Consider the following 22,257-nt stretch of genomic DNA (forward strand, 5'->3'; position numbering starts at 1 on the left):
TCATTAAGTTGCTCAGGGCCTTGCTAAATTGCTGTGGCTGGTCTTGAACTCACAATCCTCCTACCTCAGCCTCCTAAGCCACTGAGATTACCGACATGTACCACCACAACCAGCATCAATGTTTCTTGAGCTAAAATTTTATTTCCTTCTTCTCTGAATAAAACTTTAGTGACAACCAAAAGGGAAAATCAGCCAGGCATGGTGACACATGATCCTAGTGATTCAGGAGGCTGAAGCAGGAGGATTACAAGTTTGAGGTCAGCCTCAGCACTCAGCAACTCAGTAAGACCTTTGGCAACTTAGGGAGACCCTGTCTCAAAATGAAAAATAAAAAGGGCTGGGGATGTGGCTCAGTAGTTAAGAACCCCTAGTTCTAGCTTCAGTACAAAAAGGAAAAAAAAATCAGACCCCTACCCTATGCGCATACATATAACATCTCTTCTACATGGGAATGCCAAGATTTGAAAGCAACTAACTGCTTAACTTATCAAATCCAAAAGGCTCAAGTTTAACTCACATCCTGCTGAGCTTTAACTTCTGGGCCAAATAAAGAACAGTGGATAGAGATAAGGCATCAAATGTGTTTTAGGACTGACATTCTGGGAAGAAAGAAGAAGAGGGATGATTCGGAAGCACTTATGAACAGAGTGGAGGGGGTAGACTGGCTGCAGACATTGAAGATATGTACACTTTCAATGATTGGGCAGGACCTTGAATGCCAAGGAGACCTAGGGCTGAATGTCAAAGGCAAGGGTCTGAGTGACCTGATAGAAGCATGTTAAGAGAAGTCCTTGGCCTCTTCGCTATCATGCAACAGTATGTGGATGTTCCTCACCTGGAGGACTTATTAGAATCCAAAGCTACCCATATTGTTTTCCTATTCTCTCATACATACAAATTTTTGCTTCCCCAAAAAGAGAATGTTACATTCCTCTTTCTCTATGGCTAGAACCAAGGTTGATGTTTCTTTTGAACATCAAGACAGTGCTAGGCACAGAATAGGAGCTCAGTGCTTTTTAAAATGATGTACTGAATCTATTTCCTCTTCTTTCATATACTTCACAGGGGAAAATGAATAAAGAATCCTGGGGCTGGGGTAATGGCTCAGCGGTAGAGCACTTGCACTTTTCCCATCTACTGCACTTGCGAGGCCCTGGGTTCGATCCTCAGCACCACGTAAAAATAAATAAAATAAAGGTATTGTGTCCAACCACTACTAAAAAAAAAAAAAAAAAAAGAATCCTAATTTCTAATGAGAATCCCCTGGGGGCAAAATGTAAATCAGTTTGACTCCTCCCCTTCCTCTCTCTGCACTGTCTCCCTTCTTCCTGGGTTTTTACCAGCAATGTCTTGTTGCTGAAACTCCTAGTTCTTGACCTGCAGGTCTAGAATCCAAACTGTCCCCATCTCCCTTCCAACATTCAACCTCCTTAGGGCCTTATAAAAAGTATGATATATTTAGCTTTCACCCAAACATGGCTTGGGTTGAACTGTAACTGATCATCTGTTTTAACCAGTGGGCTCTCTCAACCCAGCTTCACAACTTACTTGACCACTATTCTGCTGCGTTCAAATGGTCTAAGGAATCAAAAGAATCCATCACAGTTTCAAAGGTCTTGGAGTTGATACCAGAAAGACAGAAGAGTTTTTGGTTATTCTGTGAATAATAAATAATACCAAACTGTGACTTGGGAGAGGGTAGGTTGAATTTGGTTAGAGCTATAGCCCTTCCAGCACCAGGGGTGGGAGATCCCAGGAAATTTATAAAGCCTGAATTCACATTCTCTGTCTGTTTCTTTCTCCAATTTATTTTTGCTGTCCTGACTCTAAACTGATAATTACAAAGTTACTTCAGGAAGAAACAAGGAGTATTGTTCTCTTCCCAGGATTTTTTTAGTTAACTTTTAAAAAGTTTGAACCACCTTAGAAAGCCAGTCCTACACCATGAAATGTAGCAGAAAATCACTCAAAAATGTCATGTACAAGTACTTGAAGATAGGATCCATTAACAAGGCTCTATAAAACGAGAGTTAAAACAAGAAGTAGATAAACTGCAACAGATAAGAGTGAAATTTGGTTTGTGAAGGTATTACCTCTAGGCAAATATTGACATTTCTTTTCATTTTTCCTTATATAGCATATAATGTAAAATTGAAGGTGGCTGCAATTTCTGCTATTATTTGTGTTGTATTGTATTTTCATTTAATAGAGAAAAGTTCAAGTGATGTCCCTGCTTTTTTTTTTTTTTTCCAGTGTCTCTAGGCTGGGCTAAGAATAACCATTCACCCTGTGCAACCCAAGCCACAGACACCTTGTATTAAAGAAAGGGTCTGCCTTTGCAGGCTTGCTCTTGCCAACTGGTACCATTCAGCAGCCAAGCTGCAAGCTTCCCCTCCTCTAGCAAGGCTGGAGATGATCCCAGTTCCCAGTCCCCCCCCCCAACTCCACCCAATTTGCTCTTCTCAAGAAAGTATGTCTTGTGTTTTTCTAATTACAACATCTTCCCCACCCCACCCCCAGCAATTCTGATCTCCCTCCACAAGGAGCCAATATCACCTCCAATTATCTCCTGTGCCCAAGAATCAGTGCTTTAAACTAATGAGCTATCTCATCCTTAAGGATTCTTGCAGGTTAAAAAGGGATGCTTGGAGAGAGATCCAGTAGGACAAGACTGCCATGGCAGAGATTGAGCAAAACAAAGAAGCTACCTCTTCATCCTTATCTTCTAAGTCTGTTTGAGTGCCCAGTTATTCTCTTATTTATAGGATGACATCTATGTAAGTATTCTGGTAACAGATTAATGAATGGTGTGTGTGTGTGTGTGTGTGTGTGTGTGTGTTTGTGTGCGCGTGCAAGCTCATGTGTGTGCATGTCTGTTGTATAACTATGCTTACAATATATGATTATTTGTGTGTTTATCCAAGAGTGTTCAAAGAGATCCAAGAGCTTCCTCTTACTCCCCAGGCCCATTGTATTGAAGGAAGAGACACTGGGTTTTAAAATAACTGATCTGCTTCATATTTTTTAAATTTCAAGATAACTGTAGACTCACCTAAGTTGGAAGAAAAAATACAGAGATCCCCTAAGTACTTAGCCCTATTTTTTTTTTCCAGTGGTAAAATTTTGTATAACTGTTATACAATATCACAATGAGGAAATCAACATAAACAATCAGATCTTATTTAAATTTGACTGGTTTTACAGGCTCTCGTTTGTGTATACTTTTAGTTCTCTGCATTTTTGTGTGATCTGCTTTTGAACGTCAGCTCTATTAAGTATTTTCTTTGTGATCACAGAAAAGCTCTTTTGACATCTGGGAGACCCAGTTTCCTCATATATTAAATGCTATAATGTCTGCCTCCTCAAGATTGTTGGTGGGAGGATTAGGTAAAAAAAAAAAAAATTCTGTTGCGTCTTCAACACACTGGATTCTTAATAAATGCTGATTTCCTTCCTGTCTTGTTCTTGCTGCTGCTCTTTCCCTTAGTAGCAAAGGGTTTGCTCCTGTTTTCTTGCTGAAATAATCAGACTGTGGGAAGTAATAAGTCAGGCGGATCCTTCTTCAAGGGCAGCACTTTTAACCCTGCAGCTGAAGAACCATGGGTGCTGCCTGGGGCCCACAGCTACCGCCACCTCTAGCCTAGACTTGAGATCCTGTCTGCACTGAAATCAGAAGCATAGGTACGCTGAGGGTGCGAAAACCATTACTTTGGCGGGGCGTGTAGAGTACGGATACAAGCGGGTGAGGCTCGGGGACCACCAACTCCAGAGTTTCTGTTCTGCTTGGTTGTGACCTAGGTTTGGATGTACCCTCAGAGGGGCTGCACAGGCGGCAGGAACCCATGAGGATGCCGTGGGCAGGTGCTGATGCCATCTAGAGGTTTGTAGGATTCAGAGTCAAGCCCGGAGGTCTCTGCCTCCTAGACCCCTCTTCCCCTGATAGCAGGGGCCTCCCCAGAGCTGGGAAAGCCAGGCCACTTGCGGGCAAAAGAGGCACCTGAATTCACAGTTTAAGGTCGCACAGGCTGCAGACGTTGTCTGCAGGGTGTCCTAGTCGCCGGGTGCGTGTGGGAACGTTTGGAAGGAAAGGGTGGCTTGCAGGCTGGAGGCTGAGGGGCGGACGTGCCAGCTCCTGGGCAACCTCCGCCCGCACCCTGATCCCTGGCGTTTCCAAGTTCAAATCTCCGTGGCTGAGGCTCAGAAGGGTCACTTGTCCGCGAGGGCCCAGACAGCGCCACCCGCTCCTCCCTCGGCTGCAGGAGCCGCGCGGGCCGCGGAGGAGGAGCCGAGCCCGGGTCGGCGTCCCTCTGACTCCTCCTCCCCGCGCGGGCCCTGCTCTTCCTCCCGGGCGTCCAAAGCTCTGGGTGGCTGAGGCCGAGCCGGGAGCTGAGCGCGCTGGGCGCGGCCGGCCCGCTGCCGCCCTCGCCGAGCCCCGAGTGCGCCCGCGGCCATGCTCTCCGCGGTAGCGCCGGGAGCCTGAGCCCTGGGACGCGGTAAGCAAGGAGCCCAGCCCCAGAGTCCCCCGACCCCCCGGCCTGAGGGTGCGGGGAGGCCTTGCGCTGCCCGCGCGCCGTCGGCGAGGCCCTGAGCACCAGGGCAGAATGGGCACTGAAACCTACTGGGGCTCCCCTTCTGAACCAGGGGTCAGGGCGCGCGCTGACCCCGCGGGCCTGGAGGAAGCGGGAACTGGACTGCCGGCCCCGGCCCAGTGGCTCCGTGGGACGAGGCGGGGAGGGGGCGGCTTTGGCGGCAGAGAGGAGGGGCCGTGGCGGAGGAGCGGGCTGCGCTCGCGGGGGGCGGGCCGGCGGGCTGGGAGGATGCGCTGCAGCCCGCGGCCCCCGAACGCAGCGCTTTTGTAAGAGCTGGCCCCTTACATATGGAAATGACGCTCGCGCGGGTCCCCATTCGCGTCCTTTTGAAGGACGCCGGTCCGGAACCGCGGCGCCGGCTGCGAAGTATTGTCCGGCTTCTTGAACCCTAACAAAGCGCCCTCCTTCGCTTTGCAGAGCACTGGAGGCAGGCAGCCGGGTGTGCGGGCGCTCCGGAGAGGCCGACAGAAGGTAGGCGAGGGCGGCGGGGGCCGAGAGAGCGTGCTGCCTGGTGACACAATGGAGTGTCTCAGGCTTCTGGTGGTGGCGATGGACAGGTGGGTCGGGGACGCGTTGCGGGTTGCCAGGGACCTGGGCGGCGCGCCTGCCCTCTGGCCGCACCTCAGCCTCCCAGACCTGCAGCGCCTCTGCCACCCTCTTGGCTCCAGCCGCAAGCCTGGAGCTGAAAGCTGCTACTGTCTGTTGGTCCAGGCAGCAGATTTGAGTCCCAGAAGCAGCAGAAAGGGTTGCTGTTCTGTTGGTATGTGCCGCCCAGGCAGCCCTGTGATTGAGAAGCTGAAGAGAAAGCTGCGTGAGGTACCCCGAGATGTTAGCCTGTGCTGTTTGTGTAGCGCACAGCTATTTGGAGCCTTTAAAGTGGAGATTTTAGGTGTGTAGGATCAATACATGTAGAGACTTTCCCAATACAATTACTAGGAAAGGGGGAAACGACTACAGTGACAAGTCACCAGAGCAGAGAAATCGAAGTGTCTAATGAAAGTGAGGAACGTCAGGGGAGGAAGCTTCCAGGGTTCCAGCTGAACTCTGCAGCTACTAAACCGGCCCCCACAAAAGGACAAAGCTGATGGAAAGAGTTACTGCTTAAAGCCCCCACCCCACCCCCACCCCCGAATTTGAAAGAGAGACTGAAAGGGGCGATTTTCCTAGCCTCTGACCTGATGAGCCATGGTTAAGGTGCGAATAAAATGGGAGCTGAAACTATTGTTCTACCTTATGTCATGTTTCTAGACAACTTAGTTATTATGAGGTCTTCAGCTCTCCACTTCACTGGGACAGATCCCCTCCTGGTGTTGAGGAATTACTGAGATGGGCTTGTCCTACAACTCAGTTCTTGAGTTTACTAATAATAAAAGCAGATTGATAGTTGTCTTTGTGAGTGTCAAGGTAGTTTTAGGATAAGAATCCTGATTAAAGTCCATAAGGGCACATAAGATAGGCTCCTAGGACCATGGAAGATTTCTTAATTGGGTTCCCTTAGATACCTTAACATGAATTTATATGTGTTTACATACTTCCTAAGGCTTAATGATCTACAGGAAATACATTTTGTTTTCTGTCAGCATAGTTTTATCTTGTGTCTTCTTTAGTTGTAGCATTTTACTTTTTTTATATTTATTTTTTAGTTGTAGGTGGATACACATTCTTTATTTCATTTTTATGTGGTGCTGAGGACCGAACCCAGTGCCTCACATGTGCTAGGCTAGCATGCTACCACTGAGCCACAACCCCAGCCTGAGTTGTAGCATTTTATATTGGTGGCCTATCTGGAATATTGGTAGATCTTGCTCTGAATTGAAAGTAGCTGTGAAATTCCCAGGTTGTAAGAGTAACATTGCAGGATGACTGAAAATGAGTTTGTGTGTTTTCTTCAACTGTTGTCAGCGTTCCTCTTTGGGAGGTGATGAGAACTGCTGGGATGGAGGGTTGTTTGCAGATTTGTTTATTTTCACCTGTAATCTGGTGCTTCTTTAGAGGGAAGCATCCTGAACTGCAATGTAGATAAAGTCAATGAGTTGTACTTAAGCAAAGATCTTGCCAAGACAGGGAGAGGTTTTACTGGGGCAACAGAGAAGAAGCCATCATAAGCATGGACTTTACATTAAAATGTCAAGGATCAGTCATTTTAATAGGCACTTGCCCAGAATGACATGGGCTTCTTTTTTCTTATTTTTTCATTTTAGATATGTAATGACCCTTAATATCAAAAGATGTTAACTCACACAGGGGGAGAATCTGGCTCCAATGAATTCTGAACAGCCAATCTTCATTTAATAGGCAATGTTCTTATCATGAATCAAATGTTGTTCAAGTAAATTGTTTTAAATGTCACTGAAAATGATTTTCTAAACTAACATTTCACCAATCTTGATGCTTCCATTTGATGTTGGTAATGAAAATACATTTTATCGGTCTTACACTGATAAAGGCTTGGCAAGTTTAGCCAGAAGCATTTTAGAAGGATTCAGATAGCCCAGAGCCTTTTCAGAAGGCTTATTTTTGTAGATGCCAATTCATTTGTAAGCCAATAAATAATGCAGTTTGAATTCTGGCTATTGATCTTGCATCTGTTGGGCAGAAGCTTGTGGGGAGACTTACTGAACCTTGCAAAGTGATATTTTTATCCCACTTATAAATAAGATAGAATTTTGAAAAGATTATGGGATTATACAAGTCAGCAACATTGAGATTAGTATTTTTATTATTATTATTTGTAGCAGCACTTATTCAAGCTTTTGGATGGAAAAAAAAAATACTACAAAGCCATCTGTACCTAAAAGCTCACTTAAAATACAAAGTTGGGAAAATATTATTTATGGATGTGAGAATAGAAACGCTTCACTTATACCCCAGGGAACTGTACTCATAGATTTAGGCATCCTAAATTAATTTGAATAAATATGGCTCAAGAATTGAAAGTTGTTATAAGCTTTCTCTTTTAGAAAAGAAGTAGTCAACGTGCAACTCTGTTTTCTGCTCCCATAATTTTACTTAGTAGTTGATTATAGGTTATTGGATCTACCTTGTGCTAAGCTGATGTTTTTTCCCATCTACTGCCCTGAGTTAACTACTTAATTGGGTAATCCACCTGCTGTTAGGTTTAACAAAAGCCTGGTTTGCTGTAACGTTCAGGGTGGTAAAATACTAAAGCTTGTTTATGATTTGGGATAAGTGCTAATAGGACACTCTTAGCTCAATAAAATTTTATAGTATATTTAGCACAGATTACTGTTTACTTTCAGATTTATTTAAATGTTACTTTTTCCTGTGTAGTGGCACTTACATTTTTTATGGTATATTTTTATACCACAGTTTTATTCCTGGTAGCACCATGTTGCTTTTGGTAACCAGCCTGGTGAGAGGGGCTATTCGAGCAGAGAGGAGGCTGATTGTGATTGGTTTGCTGCTGAACAGCCAGAGTTTTTAGACAGAAGGGTTCTCCTAATGCATATGCAAATGGGAGCGATAGCTTTTTTTGGTTGTTGTTGAGTTTTTTGCTAAACTTGAATTTATTCTCATCACTATTTCCTTTCATGCTGAAATTAGTCCAAAATAGTAAGCCTGGAAATCTTTGTAACAGATTAAAGAGTTTGCAGAAGAGAAAGAAACATTGCAATTTGATCATGGGCATTATTGGCTGACTTGCCACAGGGTGAAAGCTAAAGGCCTAAATGAAAAGGCTCCCCAAGCAGTTTGTCTGTGTTCATCACTTCAGTCCCCAAGTAACTTAATTAGTCACTCGGTGGTCACTGCTCAGTCTGTGGACCCCCAACAGCTATGTCTGAACACAGGTCCGAAAGCATCTATTATGATGTCCTAGAAGGGAGAGCGGCTAAGCCGAGAGGGGCATCCAGACATTCCACAGAGCTGTTCAGCTGCTGGACCATCTGGAAGGGAAATCAAAGGCCTGGGCTAGGGGCTCTGGCATTGTGCTTATTTATTATTTGGGTTTCACTTGCTAGACTTTGTCTCCTTTTCACTCCCTCCAGCCCAGAACAGACGTCCCTGTTGGCTGGGGTACCATTCTTTCAAGCTCCTTTCTGTACCTCAGATGCTGGAAAGTTCATAAGTTCACATAAGCACTTCATCCTGGCCTTGTGTCTGCACTCCATTATTCCTGCCACACCTCCACCTATTCCTTTTGCAGTCCCAGTTGGTCCTGTAATTCCATCAGCCAGGGCAGCCAAGTGGAGCACAACAATGCAGATCTGTAATGGACATCCCTGTCAGAGTCTGCAGCATTTTGGCAGCCTTATTTTGAATTATTTGGAAGAAAGATGTTCTGAACAATTGTCATTATAGCTGGTTATTGGGTGGTAAATGTTTTGATTAATGATTCTGTGCATCTGCCTCTTATTTAACTATCCCTAGTTAGAACTCCCAAATATTACCCACCCTGGCCCTTTTATTCCAAAAGAATCATAAAGGTCCCAAACCACATGATTGGGAAGGTCCTTGGTGAGGAAAGGCTTAGGTTTATGGCAGGTTTCATAAAATTGGAATTGTTTTTTGCAATTTGAAGGATTTACCACTCGAGCCCAACTTTTTAAATCTCTAAGATTCCTGCCACTGATGGATGCCAGTTAGGCTTTGGCTATGGAGTGCACTAGATTGTATACTTAAGTATTTATTTGGGAAGATTAATTGAACAATTATCATTTCCTCAGCTATGCCCATATTGATGATGAGACTCTTTATGATCATTTTATATAAAAATGTATTTTTTCCATGCCCAAATCCCAAAGGTGCATTAGGAAAAAAGCATGCTTATTCTATCTATGTATCCCAAGAGCCTTGCAGCCTGTACTCATTCAGTAAAGGGTTCAAGGGAGGGAGCAGGTAAGGATTTCACTTCTTCCCATTCTAATTTGGAAAAATTTGTGGCCAGGGAGTATTCCATGGTGGCTTCTCATACTGAGTACTGTTCAGCTGGCTGACACATAAAGGTGGAGGTTAAGTTTGTCAGTGGTATCATTCCAAGTATGGTCCCGTTCATGTGTTCTTTGTGCATTGGGGGATAATTTATTGCCATACCAGATTTTAAGTTCAGCTCTACCCCTATATGAGTTCTGTATCCTTGAACAAATTGCTTAATTTTTCCAAGCCCCAAATTTTAATACCTTAAATGGGGATTCTGCTTTGAAGAATGGGGGTGGTGGGGAGGGTATTAAATAAGATGATAAACTTGAAACGCTTAGCATAGGCCAGCTCATAGTGAATGCTCAGAGATTAATCACAGCAACAGTAATTATAATAAATTCTTCTGAATTCTCAGCTACATTTCAGCCTCTCTGCTTTTATTTGATGTTAAATGATCAATAATCTTCCTTTGAAGATTGAGGAAGCATGAACATTACCTGCTGCCATTATCATTTAGAAATATAATGCTGTTTATATGCATAATACATTCAATGCCTGCTCTAAAGCTCTGTTCTATGACTTTCCACACTTCCTGCTTTGCTTCTTTGAAGGTAGATTTATGACTGATTGACTTAAGTTACTCACCTAAGTTTGTGCCTCCTTTGTGAGACTTGGGTGTTTTCTTGGTTGTTTTTCAGTTCCCCTCTTATATCACCTTTCTCTGGGATAAGCCATTCTCACTTTGCTTGCCATATTTAACCTTCAGAACAACCCTCCAGAGGGGTATTGTTATTCTCATTGGATAAATGAGAAGACCTGAGAAAGTGTTTTAGTACAGATTTTCCTCCAAAGTTTTATCCCATCACAACAACAAAATGTAGCTGCAGTTTGTGAATCCATTGGTTTAATTACTAACCCATTGAACTAAGCTTCAGATGGCTTTATATAGAGTGGTTTGGTAGTCATTGCTGGCTCTGTACTTCTACTTAGTATGTTCAAGACTAAAAATGCCCTTAAAAAAGAACTGGAAGAGGGAAGTGGAGGTGTATGTGTGGAAGAAATAGGTATTTCAAATTTTTTCCCATGCTTGTTCCTACATCTCCCCATTCAGGGTAAGTCTTCTCTCAAGGAATGTCCATGTAGTAAGTCAGTACATGAGGTTGATCAAGTCCCTGGCCTGAAGAACAATTTGAGGGAAGGCATAAAAGAAATAGAATTAAATAAAAATAAAATAGTAGGTATGGACCTTACTCTTAAGGAACTTTCTGCTAAGTGGGGAGGAAAAAAAATTCTTGCACATGAAATTGCTGATGAACATTTGGAGAATAATATCAACCAGAAAAAATACATTCTGTGCCAGATGAGTGCTTGCAGCTTGTCACCATGCATAGCAGCTCCTGGATGTTTTATTGTGAGCATTTGTTTCACAGGGGTGGGGCCTTCCCCCCCCCCCCTTTCAGTCCAAAGAATGTTTTCCTAAGCTTGGTATCTTAGGAAGGAGGGAGATGGAAACATAAGAAAGGAAGGCTGCTACAAAACAAAAGAAGTTCAATTTAGCAAAGTTCAATGATCTCCCCAGAGTGGGGCATAATAGTTTATTAAATTCAAAGCAGCAGGCCAGTTGCATGCCTATAATCCCAGCAACTGTGGAGGCTGAGGCAGGAAGATTACAAGTTTGAGGTCAGCCTCAGTAGTTTGAGGCTCAGGCTAAGCAACTTAGTGAGACCCTGTCTCAAGAAACAAAAAGAGATGGGATGTAACTCAGTGGTAAAGCTCCCCTGGTTTAATCCCATCTATATCTATATATGTATATCTAGATCTATATCTATAACCATAGATGGGATTAAACCAGGGGAGCTTTACCACTGAGTTACATCCCATCTCTATATATAGAGATAGATATAGATATAGAAGTAGTGTGTGTGTGGGTACTGGGGATTGAACTCAGGAGCACTTGACCACTAAGCTACATCCCCAGCCCTACTTTGGATTTTATTTAGAGACAGGGTCTCACTGAGTTGCTTAGTGCCTCGATTTTGCTGAGGCTGGCTTTGAACTTGGCAATCCTCCTGCCTCAGCCTCCTGAGCCATTGGGATTACAGGCATGGGCCACCACACCTGGCTAATCCCCAGTATTAAAAAAGAAAAGAAAGAAAAATTCACAGCAGCACATCAGATAAGGACTTTTCAGTGTATTGTGAGTTCTGCTGCTCTCCTTCATTGACTTAGATGGATAAATTGCTGCACCTTAAAAATAATTTTAAAAAGAGGAAGTGTTCGAACTTTTTTTTTTTCACTTTTGAGCTTTTAAATATTATGCAAAATCAAGCAAAGGTAGAATGTCTGTCTTTTCTGAAGGTGGTCAGATTACAACCCAGGGGGCTGTAAACCTCAGACTGAGCCTGAGAGCCATAGCAACACCAAAAATCCCAGAGCACTTTGGGGAATCTCAGCAAATCTTGGTTGACAATTAACTGGCAGACACTGAGTGAATCTCATTAGCCAAGCCTTGGCTTTGTCTAAATTCCTACCTCTTGTGACTTTGCATAACACCTTTGTGTTCCTTTTCTGATGCTTTGATGTTTATATAGCACTCTCAACTTATTTTGAAAATATTTGCATAGTGATTAGTTAACCCAACAGACCAACCCTGGGAAGACAGCCAGAGCCAACAGCACCTTAGTAATGGGAAACTGCTAATAGGAGAGGAGACCTCTTCAAGAACAGGGACTTGGACCCAAACCATGGCATGTTGTTTTAATGAGTGGTCCTCATAAAAATTGAGTTGTATGGCAAAGCTGATCAGGACTCTTCTTCTGAATCCACCTAATTTTGTTAAGGTCGTGGATCTATTTGGGCTTGTCATGTTGTAAAGTTGTTTATGAACACCCAGCAGACACAGCTGAGAGAAGCACTGATTTGCTACAGAAAGCTCTTTTATTTTCATTACTGGCTCTGTTCAACATGCTAGCTTACCTCTTCCCCAGGTAGTAATTATTTTCTCTATGGAACATCACCTCTAATTCAGAGTATTTTCTGACCCAGCACTTGGTTTAGTTGAAGATGCTGCCTTTGTGGTTGGAGATGGATAGCAGTGCTGGGGATTGAACCCAGGGCTAAGTATATGTTCTACTGCTGAGTTATACCCCAGCCCCTAGGCTGAGAGCTTGATGTCTGTGGCTGAGATCACTGTCTCAAGGGTATGCAGTTGTATTTGGCATCCATTACATCATAGTGAAGTTTCTTCCAGATGTTCAGGCTTCAGGCTTGCATCAAAAGACCTAGCACATTAGAAATGAATAATTGAGCAAGAAAAAAAAAACAACCTATTTTAAAGCATGAAGTTCTTAGAATTTTATGATGTATATTTTTAGCAAAAATATGACTCAGAGCTATTGATAACTCTAAGTATTTGACCAATCTGAGGGAAAGTGGCAAAATGGAAAGTCCTGGGGTTGGGGTGAGACAGAGATGCAAGGCAGGTTAACCAGGCATAAAGGGGTGAGCTGCTCCAGAGAGTTCTGGTTCCCTAAGAGTCTCTGATTCACAGAAGCCAGTCTGTGACTCCTTTCAAACCTTTCTGTCACAAGGGTTGGAGTGGTGTTTTCCCTTTTCTCTAGGCAACTAAGCATTACCTAAAGCTCCCTGGGACTATGGTGAGCTTCAGGGAATACTCTTCCTGTCACACTTCATGTAATTGCACCAACAAAGTTAATTGAGTTGCTTTGTGAAGCTCTCGTGTAAAAGGCATCTGGTCTCATGTAAACAGGGACATGGTTTTGTAGCAAACATGTTCAGCCAGTGTCTCTTGTAACTATTATGGGCGGCATCTAGGCTGAACGAAGTGGAACTAATCAGCCTGGCCACACTGCCAGATCCTAGCATCTGGGCAGGTTGTGTGGAGCATGCAGACTTGTGTGGAGGCTCTGGCTTGCACAGTTGGGTGGTGCTAACAGTTGGCTCATTTCACTGGACTGGCTGTCAGAAGCGGCCTTTCACCTTCTTTAAGTCTTGACCAGATGAACTGATAGGGAGAGAACCACTTGTGGGTTTGAATTTGATAAACCGGACATCCACCTAAGGAGCAGGAAGGAGAAGAGGGTGTCTCTCTGCCTACATGACCTGTTCATCCTGGTAATGTCACCCCCAGTGTGATCAAGAGGTACCCCTGGTGTGAGTGTGCGTGGGAGCTCTAATGGCCAAAATGGGGTCCTGGACTTGCCACGGGTTGTGTCAGAAATAGAATGTCATACATAGAAGAGTGTTCCCAAGCAGCTAGTGGTGCCAGGAGAGATCGGTGCACCAAGAATTGACCTGCCCCAACCTGTCCTTGTCTCTGTCTTGCACAGGTGAGCGCTGTGGGCTATGGGATGGATGAGGTGGAGCAGGACCAGCATGAGGCCCGACTCAAGGAGCTGTTTGACAGTTTTGACACGACAGGCACCGGGTCCCTTGGACAGGAAGAGCTCACTGACCTTTGCCACATGCTAAGCTTGGAGGAGGTGGCCCCGGTGCTGCAACAGACACTGCTTCAAGACAACCTCTTGGGCAGGGTAAGATGTGAGGAAGAACTATGAGTCTGTGGGAAGAGGGGTGCGGTTTCTGTCCGGGTGCTTGGGGTGGCGCAAGCCCCATATGTTGCAACTTAGCCGTTAACCCATTGAAAAGAAAAATGTAATGGCCATGAGCAGTGCAGTGTGCTTGGGTGCTTTAGTTTAGCTGTGGAATCATGTTGTACACTGAGCGTCATAGATACAGAGAAAAAAAAAAAGATATTTCCCACTTTTTGTTGTTATTGTTCTTTGTGAATCATTTCATTGACTCCACATTCATCACTGGGACAGAAAGGAGGGGGCAAGATTTCCATGGAAGATAAAGAAAACACAGCAAGAAAACCGCCCATCACAGGAAGAGCAGATTTCTGTTATGACTTTTGTTCCTGGTAAAACTATTTCTTGTGTGGATTGTTTCTGGGTGAAGTATTAATTAAACCTTCCACCCAGGAAGTAAGACAGGAGGGTAAGTAAATACAGTGTAGCTTCATTTAAAACCCAGCACGACTTGCTTCCAGCAGGGATGTGTGTGCGTTGCCAACGTTAACTTCTACAGTTGACAACAAATAGTCACGCTTTCCCCATAGATCTGCCGCAGATGTGAGTGAGCGGAGGGAAGGGGACTCACATCCCCCACTCTTGTGCTGATAGTGGGAAGGACTTTTTATGTCAAGACCTGAGATTTTCTTCAATTTTCATAATTATAATTAATGGATCATTTACAATGTAATACAATATTTACATTGCTTTGGGTAGTCTTTTTTAAAAAAAAAAAAGTTGTAGATGACACAATGCCTTTGTTTCTTTTATTTATTTATTTATTTATTTATTTATTTATTTATTTATTTATTAATGTGGTTCTGAGGATCAAACCCAGTGCTTCACACGTGCTAGGCAAGCACTCTACCACTGAGCCACAACTCCAGCAGAATCTTTGCTGTTGGTTTTTGGAATGCATGAGAATAAAAGGTAGTACTTTTTGAGCTTTGTTGCTGTCATTGCTGCCTCTCTGTAGGCAGTAGTTTTTATCATGTGTATATTGAGGAAGCAGTCATGAAGCTTAAGTTTATTCTAGTGACTGAACTTCCTCTTCTTCATTTTATTTTCACTGTCTCTTGGCTGACAAGGTGGGTAAATAGCCTGAGATGCAATGTAGTGGCTGTCTATAACCTGAAAGACACAAGAGCAGTGCTCATTTTGAGATTAATATAGAGGAGGTGACAGTCCCATGACTGTGGTGTCAAGAGCAATCCAAGTTCTTCACAAAACTGGGGCCATTCTTGGCCACTTTGGGGGATTAACTGCTTGTGAATATATATGATTCCTAAAAAAATGCCCAAAATCTTGCTTTGAAAGCAATAAAAATGGATGCTTTGAATATTCAGCCATTTGCTCCCCATCATATAATGCACTCAAATATTTTTGAGTTCTGCCTCAATTTTAGACAAGGTGGGGAGCAAAAGAGTGGCATCCCCCAGTGCGGTCCTTGAAGATCTCAGGGATATCAAAGGACATATCTGTTTTAATGCTACGAAAGCAGGAGAAAACATGATATGCCTGATGATTTCCTTGAGAGGGTTCCTCAGAGTCAGCGTTAATGTGGAATCCTCTGCTGCAAACAGACTGCACCTTGGCAGCAGATTAATAGTTTGCTCTCCAGATGTTGCACATCTCTGCCCTCATTTGGTAGACTAAAACCAGGGAACAGCTATTGATTGATTTGTTAACAACTTGACACCACCAGCCTGCTTTTTATGTTTGATATTTGCCTGAATAATGAATACCTAAGTGGACTATAGTGTGATATTTACTTAGTGAGCCAGTGATAAAAGTTAAATAGATGTATGCATATTGATTTCATGTGGGAGGTCCCTGGTGATTGTCTTGAGAGCAGTGTTGGCATGAATTAACACACTACTGTTAAATTTGCATTTTTTATGGAACTGAATTATTCTCAGATGATCACATAAACTCGGCCATATGCTGTTAAGATATCCTATATGGTTTATGATTTTAAATGATAAAGAAAAAATTCCTTAGAATCCACTGGAGCAATCCAAGTGCTCTCTCTCACCTTCATGTATGTTGAGTAGGGATCAGATGAGTTGTTTTTAATAAATACAAAAATTTTTTAAGTGACACATAGTAATTTTACATACTTATGGGGTATAGTGTGGCATTTTAATACATGTATAGGATATATAATCATTAGATCAGGGTAATTAGCATATCTGTCACTGCAGGCATTGATCAATTCCTTTGTTAGGGGCATTCAGAATCCTTTCAGCTATTTTGAAATATTAAATTAATTGTTGTCAGCCATAGTTATCATATAAGTTGTTTTTAATGCCAGTCATCTTTTTTTCTCTTTGGAAGGTATTTGTAGAAAAGCTTTCAAGGGTTAGCAGCTTGGTTTAATAAAAAAGGGGAAAAGGTAGCATGACAAATCTGCGTATGCTCATCTACTTGTAAATTCAGCAAATATGAATTGTGTGTGTCCTGCATGTCAGTCATTCCACTAGTCTCATGGTATTGGTACAGTTTATTTATGTTTATTACAAGCTGCAGTTCTCCGTTAAATTAGCTTTTGAATGCATTAGGACCCATCAGCTTCCTGGATACTTATGACTTTAATTTTATGTTTTAAATCTTAATGAGCATACTTTTTAGATGCAATAAAACTTCCAAGTTTTACCTCTATTGGAATTAGGCAGAATTCTTGAAAAAGAAATAAGAAAGTTAAAAAGCATTTTCTCCCTCAACCAAGAATATGAGTACTGTCTATTTATTTTTGTATTTGGCAGTCCATCTGCAATAACATTTTTTAAACATAATGTTTCTTTTAATAGGTGTTAAGTAACTCAAATCCACTTGCAATTTTTATGCATAATAGGTCATTTCCTCCCAAATCATCTTTTAAATCATGTATATTTCTTTATAATTTGAGTCCATATTCCCCTAAGCATGGTGGTTACTTTACAAGTGTTTGAAATGCTTAATGCTTATCGATTTCTAATTACTGATTTGTGTTTCCTATTAGATAATAGTGTTTCCTATCAGTTACATTACTGATTTGTGTTTCCTATTAGATAATCTGAAGAGTTCATCCATCTCTTTCTCATCAACCAAGCACCTGTCAGGCTGGTAAGGCCCTGACACAAGGGGCTTCTTAATGCCACTGAGGAATTTAAAGTCTAACTGGGTAGTGTAACTGGCAGGTGAATACTATAGGGAGAAAGTACTACAAAATTTTAAAGAAAGAGAATCATGTTAGCTCTCTCACTGGGCCAAAGTATCATTCAAGCAATTGATACTAAACTGTATGTGCTTCCTGTTTCTTGTTCCTTTCAAATAATCCTCTCTCTTTTCCCCTCCCCCCCCCCTTTTTTTTTTTTTAAAGAAAATAGGACATAAGTTGGGCATGGTAGCACATAACTGTAATCCCAGTGGCTTGGGAGGCTAAGACAGGAATATCACAAGTTCAAAGCCAGCCTCTGCAACTTAGCAAGGCCCTAAGCAACTTGGCGAGACCCTGTCTCAAAATAAAAAATAAAAAGGGCTGGGGAATGTGGCTCAGTAGATTAGCACCTCTGGGTTCAATCCCTAATACACTCCCCTACCCTCACCCCACCCCACCCCCCCAAAAAAAGAAAAGAAAATAGGCATAAAAAGAAGATAGTTTGTTTTGGTATTGTTGAAGCCCTTTATTATATTCAGTTTTAAAAATGCATTTCCTTTTCTTATTGTTACATACCTACTTTAAGAAAAAACAGCTCCCTGAAGTTCTAAAGTATTTCATTGCTATGTTATTACCTTAATATGAATTTGAATGCTAAAATATCTCTCTGTCCTTATTCCCACTCTTTTGAATGGGAATAAGCCACTTGGCAGCAGAACTCACCGTTGGCTTTCAAATAAGATGTGTGAACTTGGGCCATCAAAGACACTTTGAAATTTTTAGTATTAAAATTTGATAGCTATACAAATATATAATTTAGCTCATCTTTCTACCTTTCATTTCAAAGTGCTTGTGGTTCTTTTATAAATGTCATGATTAATTTCAAATGGTAGATTTACTTCTTTGTTTCCAATTCATTAAGAGCATTTTAAGGTTTCTTTAATATATATTTAATCATTTGAAGAGTAAATCAGAAATAGAGAAGTGCTTTTAGGCAGTGATTATTCTCTGTGTGCAAAATTACACTTCGTCATCAATCACCGCCTATTTTTTGTATCTATCCTGTGATCATGCTACTATATCATATTATTGATCTGAGACCTTTCGAACCTACTGCAGGGAATGGTAGAAATGTTCCTTGCTGCATTTCTCAAATGCCTGGCCCTTTGCCTTTTTCTTACTCTTAAACTACCACACTTTAACCTGTAGCCATGAGGATTATATGTGTGATTCCTCCGTTGGTCTTGTGACTCCAGGTGGATTATCATTCTCCTTCTGAACAGGAGTCTCATTTGAGGTTGATCTGAACTCCTGTGGGTCTATGGTTCTGCATTTATAGAAAAGACCTTCTAATGAGGGGGTTGTTAGATTTGTGTCTGTTCTGTGTTAATGCTTTCTTGTCAAACTCATTGTGAGATTTACTTAGGTTTTGAGTACCTTAAGTTCTTAAGTCTCTGAGGTATTTTATGTGACAGGAAGCAAGGGGAGAGGGAAAGCTATTGGGAAGGCCTTGAACTCTGTGAAAGCAGGAAGTGACAAGCATTAGATGGCCATTGTCTTCAATCTACTTTATTTCAATAATGCCCATGTCAGAGAAGACTGGTCAGGAATGCTCATTAGATTTCACCAATATTCCACTGATAACTTTTATGGGTGGCTTCCTGTCTGTGTAATGTTCTTCAATGTCAATCACAGATTTTACCTGATAGGGTTCATCTGTATGATGAAGAAACCCAACACTTGGAGAGAATTGTTCAAGGTCAGACAATTCATTTGAGATAGTTCCACGTGGGATACTGGAGTTCCAAGACCCTGCTTTTAAATGTACATATCCAGTTTCCTCCAATTCCAGTATGCAAAAATAAGTCTCATTCTTTGTTCCCCTCCAAACACTATCAGCACCACCATCACATGGAGACTCTGTTCTATTAGAGCATGGTCTTTGAGGTGAGACCTGGATTCAGGTACTGGCTCTTGCAGTTTTTTAGCCATGATGGCATGTCATCTTAAATACTCTGAGCCTCAGTTTCTTCATCTGTATAATGGAAATATAATATGTTCCTTGCAAGATTGCAGTGAAAGTTGGTTGAGATTGTGTGTGCAAAATTTTATCATAGAGCCAGGAAAAATTGTTTACCCACCATATCTCACTGTACACTCCTCTTCTCCACCCACTGCATGCCCAGAAGGGGTCCTCAATAAATAGTGACTTCAAAGTAATGTGTTTCTAAGAACACTTATTAGAATGGAAAATGAATTTGCTAGAAGTTGTCTTGGTTTGGTGGTAGTTTGTGTCCATTTCCATCTGTAGGCAGGGCTCCTTGAGTTAGTCATGGAATACAAATTCATATAGTTAGTTTTAAAAACCTACCTTTTAAAAAGGTCTTGGTCTCCTTACACTGTCTGCAATAAATGACTGCTGGGCTACAATAGCCCAAAGACTTCATTTAGAATAAAACATTTCATAACTGAATCTTTCACTGTAAAACTATATCTCTTCATCAGTGTATGTCATTTCTCCTTGCATAATGCTATGAATATTATTTTCCTATACATTGACCTTCTGATAAGTCTATACTTCTATACCCATTTCCTAACAATGTTATGAATACTCTCTCGTTGATTTCCCTTTGTATTACTAGATATAAACCTACTAAATTTAATGACAATTGCCCGGACTTTGCCTTGTTTAATAAGCTCATTCATTAAACTAAGTTCTCTCACTCTGGGGTCTGTTTGAAGTACTGCCTATATACATGTGCAAACTGGGTGCATTTGATCTCCATGATTGCTCAAGGTGATTTTATGCAATGTTAGGTTCCTTATTCCACTTCCTATTGAAGGTTTCTTTGTGGTTTGAATTAGCATTTGCTTCTTGTGGGGCATATAAACTTCTTTTTTTCCCCCCAGTAACACAAATCTTATTTCTTAAAAAAGCATTCATACAAAATGTAGAGAGGAAAAATGATGAGGTAAATTCTATTAAGCAGTGGTGACACCTGACAAAAAAATATCAGACTTGACTAGTCTTCCTGTTAATTTAGTTTAAATGTCATGTGTGTTTTTAGTCAGTCCTGTAATTTTCCCATTGCTGCAAACTGCCCTTTGAGGCATACAAGATATGGAGATTCTTGTAAAATGAATGGCAGCAATTATTATTCAAATGAGGAGGTACAACCAGCATGTGCACAACCTTGAAGCTTGTTACCCTGTGAGATTTAATTGCCTTGTGTATTTGTGAAGATTTCTAAATTTTAACATAATACAATAGTAAAGCTCCCTGGGATAAGAAAAGTGTTACTTAAAAATTCTGGTTACTGAACATAGTTAGCCCACTCTTTATGTGATTCTTCACAATAGAGGGCATTTGTCAACATTTTGGTTCTGGATTGTGCCCTGGGGGCTTTTTTTGCCACATCAGTATTCATGAGCTTTGATGGAAAATAGCAATCACCTGCCTCTATTAGAGAACTATCTCCTTGAATCAAAGATGTGGCATTTACTGCTATTTAAAATCCAGGGGCCCAGTGTCCACATGCCCTTGTAAGAAAGAAATAAAGATCAATGTAAGACTTAAAGCTACTCCAATTATTTTTATCAGCTGCTGAATAGTATCTGGTGTTGGGGATTTTTTTGTTATTGTTGAGGAAGGAGGGGGACAGCTAGAAAAATGTTATTAGATTATGAAGAACCTCTGAGTTAATAACCACATAGATGCTTTTTCTTCTAAAATGAGGCTTATTTAACTATATCATTAGTCCATTTTGGAAACGTTTAACTCCATCTGTGAATATCTTAGAGCAGTCAAAACCTATCCCAGTTTCCCTCAGTACTGGCCCAGTAGGACATGCTGAATTACCAGAGGCCTCTGCTGGCTTGTTTGTGTCTCTTTCAAGGCACTTACCAGATTCTTGTTTGTAATAATGAATGCACTTTTCTTTTTTCTTCTGCATGTCACTCTCCTATTTTTCTAGAATCTAGAGTGCAGCTGATAAACTTCCGAGGTTATGCATCTTTTTGATGACCGATCCCCTGTTGCCATCTTACACCCAACTGCTCTGTATGAAGGGTAGGGTTTGACTTGCAGCAGCAGGGGTTTTCCCAGAGAGGTCAGATCAGGAGGGAAGTGGGTCTGGGTCAGGCAGGATTGCTGGGCCTTGAAGAGGCCCACCAGAAGACCTAGCTTACTTAGGGTCTCCAAGTCACCCCATCACTTTCAAGACACATGGCCTCAAGCACGTGCCCTCTCTGTGCTACTTCTCTTAAAATTTAAGGGGGGAGGGGTACTCTCTGCTTTGACTATCTCACATAGATGTTGTGAAGTTGAAAGGACAAAATTTCTAGGAAAAAATGAACTTTCAAAAATATCCTCATTCACTTGGTATTATTCAGGACTCATGTTAATAAAATGTTCTGATTAACTGGAGATAACTGGACCTTTTACCCCATATAATGACAGATGAAAGAGAGAGAGAGAAAGAGAGAGAGAACACAACATGTTGACTACTGGAGATTTTTGAAGTTTTATCCTATCAAAGAATAATTAAACATAACTTAGATTGTCCTTGATCATAAAATCTTCTTGATCTATCAGCTTTTCTTTTATAATATAATAGAATGATACCCTGAGGATTCCTTCAGTAGCTTATTAATCCTTATCCCAACACTAATGACCACAATCTATTTTTGAATGGACATGCCATTTTTTTTTAATCAGTTACGTAGATTTAAAAATGGTGGTTGGGCTTAGCGGCTGAGTGCTTGCCTAGCACATGAGAGGCACTGGGTTTGATCCTCAGCACCACATAAAATAAGTAAAATAAAAGTATTGTGTCCAACTATAGCTAAAAAGCTTTTTTTAAAATGTGGCATCTATACACAATGGAGTACTATGCAGCAATAAAAAATGACAAAATCATAGAATTTGCAGGGAAATGGATGGCACTAGAGCAGATTATGCTTAGTGAAGCTAGCCAATCCCTAAAAAACAAATACCAAATGTCTTCTTTGATATAATGAGAGCAACTATGAACAGAGCAGGGAGGAAGAGCAGGAAGAA

The 22,257-nt window shown here is 41.6% G+C and overlaps 1 protein-coding gene across 5 annotated transcripts in view; it reads left to right on the forward strand.

The window, feature by feature from the left end:
* Positions 1-4,305: 4,305 nt before the first annotated feature.
* NIN (ninein) overlaps positions 4,306-22,257 on the forward strand; it is a 116,239-nt gene continuing 98,287 nt past the window's right edge. For all 5 annotated transcript variants that reach the window (XM_081293530.1, XM_081293531.1, XM_081293532.1 and 2 more), the window contains exons 1-3: positions 4,306-4,493; positions 5,007-5,060; positions 13,817-14,020. In XM_081293530.1, the coding sequence (XP_081149656.1) occupies positions 13,838-14,020 (183 nt within the window). In that variant the 5' untranslated portion in view covers positions 4,306-4,493; positions 5,007-5,060; positions 13,817-13,837. The remainder of the gene's footprint in view (positions 4,494-5,006; positions 5,061-13,816; positions 14,021-22,257) is intronic.

This window comes from Spermophilus citellus (genome assembly GCF_964194105.1).
Source record: "Spermophilus citellus genome assembly, chromosome: 4".
NCBI lineage: Eukaryota > Metazoa > Chordata > Mammalia > Rodentia > Sciuridae > Spermophilus > Spermophilus citellus.